General features: G+C 42.3%; 1 protein-coding gene across 1 annotated transcript in view; it reads right to left on the bottom strand.

The window, feature by feature from the left end:
- LOC126237153 (uncharacterized) overlaps window positions 1–12360 on the bottom strand; it is a 219466-nt gene that overhangs the window by 191677 nt on the left and 15429 nt on the right. Inside the window, exon 2 of the mRNA XM_049946999.1 lies at window positions 10275–10314. Coding sequence (XP_049802956.1) covers window positions 10275–10314 — 40 coding nt within the window. The remainder of the gene's footprint in view (window positions 1–10274; window positions 10315–12360) is intronic.

The raw sequence follows: 12360 nt of genomic DNA, 5'->3' as shown, positions 1-12360 counted from the left end.
AGTAAATTTTCATTATTTAATAGCTTTTATTCAGAGGGATCTTGGAATGTTGTATTATAATTCTACAGGCAACTAGTTACACCTAGTGAAGCAAAGTCTACTGTACCCAAATACTATCTCATGTCTTCGTTGTAACAGGCATGATCAAAAAATAGGAAGTGTCTGCTAATGGCACATATGACTTAATGCAAAAATGTATATAGTGAACATACATGTCTGCTACCCATCCTACCCCACTTATAAGAGAGAAATAAAACATCAAAGAAAAATTAACACTGTCACACCAATGTTAATTTATTTCAGTTCAGGTGAGTTTCTCAGCCCACTCCTTTCACGAGTACTGATCAGAAGCAGGGCATTGAAGCTTGGCTTAGCAATGCAGTTACAGGAATTTGATAAAATAACACATACTTATATGTGTATTACATATTATTCCTACACATTAACACATTATATTCCTCCAGACTTCAGATGTCTGTATGATGAACACTCAACAAGTATTTTACTGATGCATTTTACTCAGATTTATGAAGAATGAAACAGCAACACAGTCAACAGTATTGTGCTACCATGATAACTAGTCTTTTGCTGCACAGAATGCTGGAGACAGAGAAAGAAAACCACAATGCTCACGGTTGTTGAGTGGGTTGGAGCTGTGGTGAAATTACTTCCCTCCATATACATTCTGAGCCGACAACTCAATCACGCCATACAGATCAGATGGATTTAATGAAAGCGCATTACAGAGATGTTCATGTTGAAATGTGGTGCTTATTTGTAGTAATGGCTATGAAGTGAATTATATGGAGGCTCTCATAACCCAGGTACTCAATAAGTGGAAGAGAGATGACTTTTGAACACCTATTTAAAATTTAGGCTAACAGTGTGTAACAACACCGTTAGAACGCATAGGTTGGCATTGTTCCAACAATGATACCTTCCAAGTTCTACAGACCACCATTAATAAGAGGAAGGGACCAAGTTAATGGTGGCAGCATTGTATAAGCTATTTTCATAAAGGATATAAACTGGAAGATATATGTGACATTATCGGTAATCATGTGTACTCGACTTTCGTAGTGCCAGCAACTGCTGGTTACGAAATAAACACCATTAAATTAGTGTCATCAAAATGTTGGAAAAAATGCCATGTTATTAATAGTTTTTCACAGAGCACTTCCTGTGGAATACCAGTATTCCACAGAACATAGTTTGGAAAACCCTGCTGCCAAGTAATGTTGATACAGCAGTAGTAGCCAGATCACCTCTGATTTGCATTACAGAACTTTCTTTTACTTACACCATCAACTTTATACTATAGACCACATCATACTAATGATGATGGAAGAAGGAAAGATCCAATTCATCATTCTGCACATACTTTGTCACTTTTCCACCACAGCCCCTTTTTGCTTCACATATCATATTGGAGGATTTCAAGACATTTGAATGTTAATGTGTGTACTGGGCCAGAATCAATGTAGCAGTAGAGCATGCTATCCAGTCTTGTCATGCTTGTGCCCAAAATCACTCACTACTGGAGCAATATTTCTCACCTTGACCTATATCTGAGCAACTGTGGATGAGAATTAACATAGATTTTATGGACCCTGTTCAAACAGAAATGTGGTTGCTCATGATCAATGTGCTCTGCAATTTTTCATATGCAGCATCACATCTATACAGCACTTCAGCATCTAACGTCACTACCCTATCTAAGTATCTTTCACAATTAATAATTATATGTTAATAATTTAGTGGCTAAATATAATGGTACAAAACAACATTTTTAACAGCACATGCCAATGATGAAGGAGGCAATTTAAGGAATACACTTCGATATTTTGCTTTGGTGGTGAGAGTCTTCGTAAAATGAAATGATACTAAATACCCATACTTTTGTTGATTGTGCCAGTTGAAAATACTCAGTTTTCACCCTTTCATTCCCAAGTAAGAAAGTCCAAGCCAACAATCAAAAACTGACTAATAATTTTTCCATTGCTTCTGTCACTGACATATTTATATTTTCCCAACAATTCCTATTAAACATTTATTTATTACAATATCATCATAATTGATTATATTGCATACAGACAGTTTCATAAGAGCTTTCTTGTCATAAATTATTTAAAATTTTCATCTTAATTCATTACTTTATGAAGATTAATTTTACTGACCTACGTGCCACAAATATTTTTCTCTTCTATAGCATTTGCTAAATTTAACACAATAATTTTTGAACTATTTTTACAGGCTTTAATGCTTACCCTATATACACAAACACAATAATTTAAGATGGAGGTATATTTCTAATCAATTCTAGTTAGAAAAAGACAAATTTCTGTAAAATTTTAGAATTTGTATTACGTAAATAATAGTGTGTCCCAGTATTGAATATTTTTATCTGACATTATTAACTAAGTACAAAAGGAAGCAAAATCTTTTAATTAATGACCAAAAAAGTCAACTGTCTAATCAGAACTGTATGAAAATGCCTAAAATTCCAAAAAGACAAGCTATTAATAAAAAAAATGTATGTGTATTGGGTGATCCACCAAAGTATCGCATATTTCACACTGAGACAATTTTATTTTGAATGTCAGCCCAAATCCAGACAATGGCCATAATTTTTGTAATATGGGGCACTTATGACTGTGCGTGACATAATGGCCTCCAGTTTATAGCTTAGCCTTTAAACAGTTCTGCCAGCACAATGGCATAGAGCATTGTCCCTTTCACCCACATCTAATTCTGAGGCAGATCTTGTTATAACCTTTAATCACGAATAAATTGCGTGGATATACAAATGTAGAAACAATAGCGGGTTACATGCTACCAACTCCGTATCTGTCACTCAACTGCTGTGCCGTGACATGCGGCCGGCGCCGTTCATAGCCAGGTGGCGCTCCCACGCTCGGCCGAGCTGCGGAGCGCCTCTATCGCCGTGTTCGCGTACTGACGTAGCGGCACTTTTAAATCTCGTGGCACTGTCACAACACTTTTCCCCCCTTGAAAAAAAATACTCACTTCCTCGGAGACACGGACAGTGCGGAGACATCCATGGCCTCTTGGGAGGCCCCGAGAAGATCCCGCGGAGAAACACGAGAGAATGGTCGAAAATGTCCAGGACGGAAGCTTGCGCATGGAACGTGCCTCCTGGATGAGATGATGGGTGAAAACTCTGGAGCAGCATCCATAGGTGTCGTGGACCTGGGGGTGTGCTCCAGTGAGATGGGTCCCGGAGAAGGCAGTGTCGCAACTGGGGACGGTTCCGGCGTACTCGGAAGCGGTAGCGACGCCGGCTGCAGCAACACGCACGGAAGATCGGCAGCAGCGACAGGACTTGCTTCTCGGGCTGGTGGAGGCGAAAGAAGGGGCGGTGGCACCGGCGTGGCCACCACTCGTGGGCGCATCTGGTCGTAATGGCGAACAACCATGCCGTCATCCGTATGTATTTCACAAAGCCGGTGGCCGCGAAGAGCCTGGACCACCCCTGGAATCCATTTAGGGCGAGATCCATACCCTCGTGCCCACACGTCGGTGCCCACCGAGTATTTTCCCGCACTAGCGTACACAGTACAAGGCCTGACAGGGTGAAGCAGGTGAAGTAGAGTGCGCGGTTGGCGGCCATGCAAGAGTTCAGCAGGGTTGCGATCACCATTCTCCGTGACAATCGTGGATGGAAGACCTTCTAGCGCAAAGATTTTGGACAAAGCCAGCGTCGTCGCTGCAGTGGTGGGCGACGGACATCGAACAACAAACAGAAACTTCGAGAAGGCGTCAATCAACAGTAGCCAATAAGTACCAAGGAAGGGGCCGGCAAAGTCAGCGTGCACCCGTTCCCATTGCTGCACCGGATCAGGCCATGGAGAGGGCATTGTATGGGGTGCAGCCAGTTGTTGAGCACACTGACCACACGCAGCGACCATGTGGGTGATGTCCAAATCAATACCGAGCCAATAAATGTGCCTGCGGGCCAGGGACTTAGTCCGAGAAATCCCCCAATGGCCTTCATGCAATAGTTTGAGAACATCTTTGCGAAGAGAGGCTGGCACCACGACCCATGGAGATGCGCCATCCGTGGCCAGAAGAACAACACCCTCACAAACAGACAGACAAAGGTGCAAGGCATGGTAGTTGCGAAGGGGATCCGATGCCCGGCCCTTGGTCCTGTCCGGCCAACCCCGTTGAACAAAACCGATCACCTGACGCAGGACCGGATCCCATGCAGTAGCCAACGCGACCTGCGAACCTGTAAGTGGAAAACCCACGACCGCACGGCGTTCTTCCTCATCAATGTGGAAACAGAGTAGTTCATCTCGATCGAAAACCGGGTTGGAGCCCATCGGCAAATGCGTCAGCGTTGGCGTGCTGGGCCGTGGGGCGATAGTGAATCTCATAGTGAAAACGAGACAAGTATAAGGCCCAACGTTGCAGGCGGTGAGCTGCCTTATCTGGAAGCAACACCGAGGGGCTGAACAGAGAGACCAGCGGCTTGTGGTCGGTGATGAGGTGAAACTTAGAACCATACAAAAAAACGCTGAACTTTTTTAGAGCATAAATGATAGCGAGCGCCTCCTTTTCGATTTGAGAATAACGCCGTTGGGCATCATTGAGGATCTTGGAAGCGTAGGTGATGGGTCGTTCCGACCCATCCTCATACCGATGGGCGAGAACAGCCCCTAGGCCATACTGTGATGCGTCAGTCGCCAGAACCAAGTGTTGACCCGGATGGAATGTGGCAAGACAAGGCGCCGACTGCAAATGAGCCTTCAGGCGGACAAAAGCCTGCTCACACTCGTCGGGCCAACAGAAAGGAACGTTTTTGCGTAACAGCTGATGCAGAGGATGAGCCACCGCCACCGCGGATGGAATAAATTTGTGATAATAAGCAATCTTGCCTAGAAACGCCTGAAGTTCTTTGACTGTAGACAGCTGGGGTAGAGCGGTAATGGCCACAACGTGCTGTCGTATAGGACGTATACCCTCACGGGACAAGTGGAAACCAAGATACACAATGGAGGGTGGAAGAACTGTGACTTGTCCAGATTGCACTTCAACCCAGCCAAACGCAGAACCCGAAACAGTGAACGCAAATTGTGAAGGTGCTCCTCAGTGGAGGCCCCTGCGACAACAATGTCATCCAGGTAGTTGATGCAGCCGGGAATGGAAGCCGTGAGCTGTTACAAAAACCGCTGAAAAATGGCCGGCACGCTAGTGACGCCAGATGGTAACCGCTGGTACTGATACAACCGACAACGAGTGTTGATGACGAGAAATTCCTTGAAAGACGCATCCAACGGCAACTGATGGTACGCCTCCGATAAGTCAAGTTTGGAAAAGAACTGGCCACCAGCGAGCTTGGTAAATAACTCCTCAGGACGGGGAAGAGAATAAGTGTCAATGAGGCTCTGAGCGTTGACAGTGGCTTTAAAATCACCACACAATGGCAGACTCCTGTTTGGTTTAGAAACCACCACGATTGGCGATGCCCATTCGCTGGAGGTAACAGGAAGGAGAATCCCTGAAGCTGTTAACCTGTCTAACTCAGCCTTGACAGGTGCACGCAACGCCATTGGAATAGGGCGTGCCCGGAAAAACTTAGGGCGAGCTGTAGGTTTAAGAGTAATGTGGGCTTCAAAATCCTTGGCACGACCCAGACCAGCAGAGAACACGGACGAGAATTCAGAACACAATCCATCTAGCTGTTGATATGGAATATCCTCAGATATGAGGTGCACATCATCATCAATGGAGAACCCGAACAACTGGAAAGCATCATAACCGAACAGGTTTTCAGTGCCCGCATGATCCATCACATAAAACGTGAGGGGCTGAACAACAGACTTGTAGGCAGTGGAAGCATCAAACTGGCCAACGATAGGAATTTTCTGCTTATTATAAGTTCACAGATTTCCCGTAACTGGAGACAAGGGAGGGGAGCCCAACTCCAAATACGTGCGAGAATTAATGAGAGTTACTGCAGAGCCAGTGTCCACTTGCACGTGAATGTCTTTATCCAGAACACGAACAGTAACAAACAACTTATTTGTTTGAGAAAGCACACAGTTAACATCCATGTCCGATGCCTCATCCTCGTCGACAGGAACTTTAGGGGACTGACACACAGAGGCAATGTGGCCTTTTTTCCTACATGAATTACACGTGGCCCAACATTTTGGACACGCGGCCCTGTCATGCTGTACGAAACAACGTGGACAAGAAGGAAGTGCGGAATGAACCTGCTTCTGTGGTTGCTGTTTTCGCTGCGAGCATGGCGGCCCAACGCGACGTTGTTGACTAGAGTGAACCACCACCACATCATTGTTCCCCTGTGAAACAGGCAAATTGTCCGCGTCGGAAGTGGTCTGTACAATGCCTACATCACACCACGTGTCTATTTGCGCACCAGCAGCGTGTGACACTTCAAAAGATTGAGCGATGCTGAGAACTTCTGACAACGACGCGTTTGGCAGTTGTAAGGCATGTTGCCGAACTTCTTTATCAGGAGCAAGCCATAGAATAGCGTCCCGAGCCATTGAATCAGCATAAGACTCATGATGAGTGTCCGTGACAAACTGACATTTCCTACTCAGACCGTGTAGTTCCGCCGCCCAAGCCCGGTAAGATTGATGGGGCTGTTTACGACACCGGTAGAACGCCACGCGGGCGGCAACAACGTTGGTGTTTTTTCGGTAATAGTTAGACAATAAGTCACACATTTCTTGGAAGGACAAGAGGCAGGTTCCTGCAGAGGGGCTAACTGAGATAGCAGCTGATAGATCCGTGGGGAAATCCAAGATAGAAATAACGACTTACACATAGGAGCGTCGACAACGCCGAAAGCCAAGAAGTGTTGCCGCAAACGCTTCTCATAATCCTCCCAGTCTTCAGCGGCCTCGTCGTAAGGAGGGAACAGAGGCGGAGAAGAGGAAGACAGACGATGAGTAAGCGACGTCGACAACGCCTGAATAGCAGCCGTCAGCTGTGTTTGTTGTTCAATGAGCACTTGCAGAAGCTGTTCCATGTCTGCCCTGACACGAACACACAATTCCACAACGCAGGAAAAAAAATATCCGACCTCGTCGCCAAAAAGTGTTATAACCTTTAATCACTAATAAATTGTGTGGATATACAAACGTAGAAACAATAGCGGGTTACATGCTACCAACTCCGTATCTGTCACTCAACTGCCGTGCCGTGACATGCGGCCGGCGCCGTTCACAGCCAGGTGGCGCTCCCGCACTCGGCCGAGCTGCGGAGCGCCTCTATCACCGTGTTCGCGTACTGATGTAGCGGCACTTTTAAATCTCGTTGCACTGTCACAACAGACCTGATGGTAAGAACATTTAAAACGCAAATGAAGAAAGCTATTATACTATATTGTGTGAGGACACTACAGATCCAGCCTCATCAAGTACTGTAGCACAGCCAAAATTCAGCATGGGAATAGATCAAGTAAATTACTGCCTATACTGTGAAACCAGAACCCCTTCCCACATTTAAATTACCATCACATGTACTTCCAAGTCTGGGCTCACAACTCTGAGAGAGTCCTGGGGCTGATTCAAGGCACTGTGACTGGTCACAGGGGCCATGAGCTTTTCGTAGTTGTGGTGCAATGGGAGTGGTTGGTGTGCCACAGGAAACAACTGTAACAATGATGTACATCATAGACAGTGGTGAACCCTCCTCAGACAGTCACAGTGGACACAAAAAGGGTGCCGGGGACACCATAGCCCTGTCCAAGGACCTAGGTGCACCCTGCGGTCACTTCCAGTCACTATAACACCGATGCCACACCAGCCTACTGCTAGCCATAGTGACTTGCAGAAGGACTAGCAAAATGATGACGGATGTCAGTTGAGATGGACGAACCCTTCCCAATGACCCAGCTCCTCAAAGCAGCCAATCCTCTGGATGTAGGCCCAAGTAGTAACTCGAGCAGCAAGGTCCATACTGCGCACCTACACCGCAATCAGTTGGTCTCACCTTTGACGTCATTATGCAGGAGGTAATGGATGATGTCACTCTTGCACATGCTTCTGGTCCTGGAAGCCTAATGTGCCAGTTAAAGGAGGGAGGAATTTAATACCCTATGCTAATATTGACTTGGAGGTAGAGCACATGACTGAATATAAGCTCTATGTGCTGGTGCCACATCAGTATATTATACATCTAGACATCTGGGAATTACACACATGGAGCCTGATTCAGTGTGTGCTGCTTATTTCTACTTTTGGCACATGTAAATCATTTTGATTTGTTAAGAATTGCCAAGTTGCAAACCAGGTTAATTATTCTCCAGTTATATCTGATTTGACTGTTAGTCCTTTATCAGCATCCTTGTATCATCAGCAAACATCATAGTTTTTCAAGAGTCCTTGACTGTTCCAAGTAAGGTAAAAGAACATAACCAGACCAAGCACAAGCCTTGTGGGAGACCGTATCAATGTTTCTCCACTCTTAATTTAGTTTCATTCCTGTTAAACCATTTGTCTCCTCTGTTTGCTGTTGTAAAAGAAAAACTCTCTTTAAAGGTAGCAGTATGCCCTTAATGCTAAGTCATTTTAATTTCCCTAGGTTCAATTTTCCTTCATGCTTAGTAGCAGAGCTACCACCAAATTCAAATTTCATACTTTAAAGAAAGTGTGGGAAACACCAAAGTTTGAATCTCATACTTCAACAAAGTTCAAGAAAAGCCAAAATCATCATGAGGTAGCGAGAACAGTTAAAACAACAGATCTGATGTGAATGTGTAAAATAATAGTAAGCTTGTGTACAGCAGACAATACATGGAGTGAAATAATAAGTGACATACTGCAATGAACTGACTTTGCCATTGTTAGGAACATGCTTGAATAGCAAGTGGCTACACACATTTCATGAATGGTTCTCACTTGCAACAGTTGCAGGGGCCCTGGCAAACAATTTTCAGCACAAGACAGTGTAGCAGCAAAATCTATTCTGAATAAACCTGATCTATCCCTGCAGTTACTTCTGGAATATGTAGCTTTCAATTAATCTAATTTATACTTCTCTTCTGCAAAATCAGCTTACTTTTGTATAATAACCACTTCAACAGAGACATAGGTGAACTGCTCCACTCCCCATAAACGATGGGTTGGAACACTCAGTTTGAAAAATGCTACTACCAATCACCATACTGCAGTGATATTTGGATTCTCCTGCAGATATAGAGATCAGAGTAATTTAGATCCATCAACACAATTCAAACTCTCAAATGCAGTAATTCAGCTAGATTTAAGACTAATAGCATGACACAGGTCACAGACAGCTGGCAGGAATATAAAAATTGTTACCATTCAAAAGAATATCATTCTACTCTATAAGCATACTACTTTTGTTGACAATTTATGAGCTTAACTGGCCATATGCCTTTGGACTTGCTTGATTACATTAAACAATCAAAAATGCAGTACTAGTGTGGCTGGAATCTGACAGCTCTCAACAATTTTCATATCTTGGCGGTATATGACATGTGAAACAATAGCTCTTTATATCTGTAATGGTAGACATTTCTCCAACATATACTTCTCCCCATATCATAGCAAGATAAAGTTTATGTTAGTGATTACTCAGCTACTGCATCTCTCTTTTTTCCTATCTCCATCCACCTTTAACAATTTCTTTCAGTGACCCTGACCATTTCTGTATTTTTTTCCTCTGTTTAACACCACACTAAAATCATTTATGAAAATGTCTTTCAGGGTGGTGCTCAATTTCACTGGTCATATATTTTTTAGTTGTTGACCTTAACAAGTTTGTATTTATTTTATCTATTTTTCAGTTTTTCTTCTCCAGAAATTTTATCACTTGATATACAGTTTTGCACTTCTATTTTCTTTTCTTTAATTTTTTTATAAGGCTCTTGGTAATAATGCTTCATTGTGAACATACTTGTGACATAATAATCAGATGGTAATAACCAGCTAAACAGAAACCATCAAGATTTATTGGATCATGATATTAATAAAATCTAATTAATATGAATAATTTTTGGCTAAGGAAATTTCAGGAGAGGGAAAAATGTTGAGGAAAGAGAAACGCCATATGGTCTTACATTATAAAGGGCAGAGTACCAAAAATAAATACACAAATATACTGACAAAAGATAAGAGGCTAACACAAAGCAATACAACAGTAACAACTAGTGAAGAAATGAATGAGAGGAATGGCAAATATGTGACACTGAAATATTTGTTTTCCGGTTGCTTGGTCTAGAAACAGTATTGCTAATTTAATTTACATACCTGAGATTGTATAGTCATCAGAAGACAGTTCCTTTGCAGTCTGGAACAAAAATAATACAATATTGAACATAATTTTATTCTCTTTATTCTAAAATAAGTTACATCTACATACATACCTGCAAGCCACCATACTATATGCGCATGGTAGAGGGGTACCTTTTGCAATTACTAGACATTTCCTTTCCAGTTCCACTCATAAATGAAGTTAGGGAAAGAAGTCTATCCAAATGTATCAATATGAGCCCTAATTTCTCTTATCTTGTCTTTGCAGTCCATATGCAAAATATACATTGGTGGAAATATATTCTTCTGTAGTTTGCTGCAAACACTGGTTCTCTGAATTTTCTCAATAGTGTTTCATGAAAAGAACACCCATCTCCCTCCAGAGATTCCTATATGATTTTACAAAACATTTCCTTAGTACACACATGTTGGTCGAAACTATTGCTAATCAGTCGAGCAGCATGCCCTGGAATTGCTCGGATGTCTTCACTGTTAATGATCCCAGACACTTGGGCAGTAATAATGGATGGATCACACTAGTCTTCTATACATGATCTCCTTTATAGATGAGTTACACTTTCCTAAACTTTTCCCAATAAACCAAAATTGACAATTTTCCTTCCCTGCTACCATCCTTAAGTGATTGTTCCATTTCATATCATTTTGCAGTGTTACAACTAGATAATTAATTGACCTGACTGTGACAAGCAGGATGCCACTAATACTGCATATGAAAATTTCAGGATTGTTTTTCTCATTCATCTGCATTAATTTACATTTTTTTTACATTTATAATGAGCTGCCATTCATCACACCAAATAGAAATTCTAAATCATCCTGTATTCTTCTACAGCCACTTAATGATAATAGATTCCCATATACTAAATTGTCATCAGGAAACAGTCACAGACTGCTGCTCACCTTAACCACAGATTATTTACATACATAGAGAATGGGGTAGCCCTATCACAAATGCCTGGGGCACTCCTGATGATACCCTTGTCTGTGATGAAAATTCGACATTGAGGACAACATACTGGGTTCTATTACTTAAAAAGTCTTCAAGCCACACACATATCTGGCAAGTTTTTCTGTATGCCTTGACACTTGTTTACAGTTTGCAGTGGGGCACCATTTCAAATGCTTTCTGAAAATCGAGGAATATGTAATCTGCCTGTTTTCTTACATCCTTGTTTTAAAGGGCATCATTTGAGAAAAGGGCAAGGTGAGTTCCACATAAGCAAAGCTTTCTAACTCTATATCTGCTTCTATACTCTGCAAACCACTGTGAAGTGCATGGAAGAAGGTATGTCCGATTGTACCAGTTATTAGGGTTTCTTACTATTCCATTCACATATGAAGTGTGGGAATAATGATTGTTTAAATACCTTTGTGCATGCTGTAATTAATCTAACTTGTCCTCACAATCCCTATGCAAGTGGTACATAGAGCATTATAGTATATTCCTAGAATCATCAATTAACATTGGTTCTTTCTCAGGATAGTTTACATCTACCTTCAAGAGTCTATCAATACCACCAGTTAGTCCTATGATACTACTCCCACACACTTAAGCAAAATTCTAAAATGGGTTGCACAAGTGATTTTTAAGCAATCTCCTTTGTAGACTGATAGCATTTCCCCATTATTCTACCACTAAATTCCAGTCTATCTTTACCCATAACTGAGCCTATGTGATCATTCCATTTCATATCCTTACAAAGTGTTACACCCAGGTACTTGTACGAGTTGGCCGAGTCCAACTGCGACTCATTGATATTACAGTCATAGGCTACTACAGTTCTTCATTTTGTGAACTGCATAATTTTTCATTTATGATGATTTAAAGCAAATTGCCAACCTTTGCATCACTTTGAAATCTTATCAAGATCTTCCTGAATATTTATGCAGCTTCTTTCAGACGGTACTGCATTATAGATAACTGCATCATCTGCAAAAAGTTGAGGTTGCTATTAATATTGTGTGCAAGGTCATTAATATACAACATGGACAGCGAGGGTCCCAACACTGGGCTACACCCAAACTTACCTCTACATCTGACAATCGCGCTTCATCCAATATA

This window comes from Schistocerca nitens, chromosome 2 (assembly GCF_023898315.1).
Source record: "Schistocerca nitens isolate TAMUIC-IGC-003100 chromosome 2, iqSchNite1.1, whole genome shotgun sequence".
NCBI classification, from domain to species: domain Eukaryota; kingdom Metazoa; phylum Arthropoda; class Insecta; order Orthoptera; family Acrididae; genus Schistocerca; species Schistocerca nitens.
The sequence above is the reverse complement of the archived record's forward strand: the minus strand, read 5'-3'. Positions and strand labels throughout refer to the sequence as shown.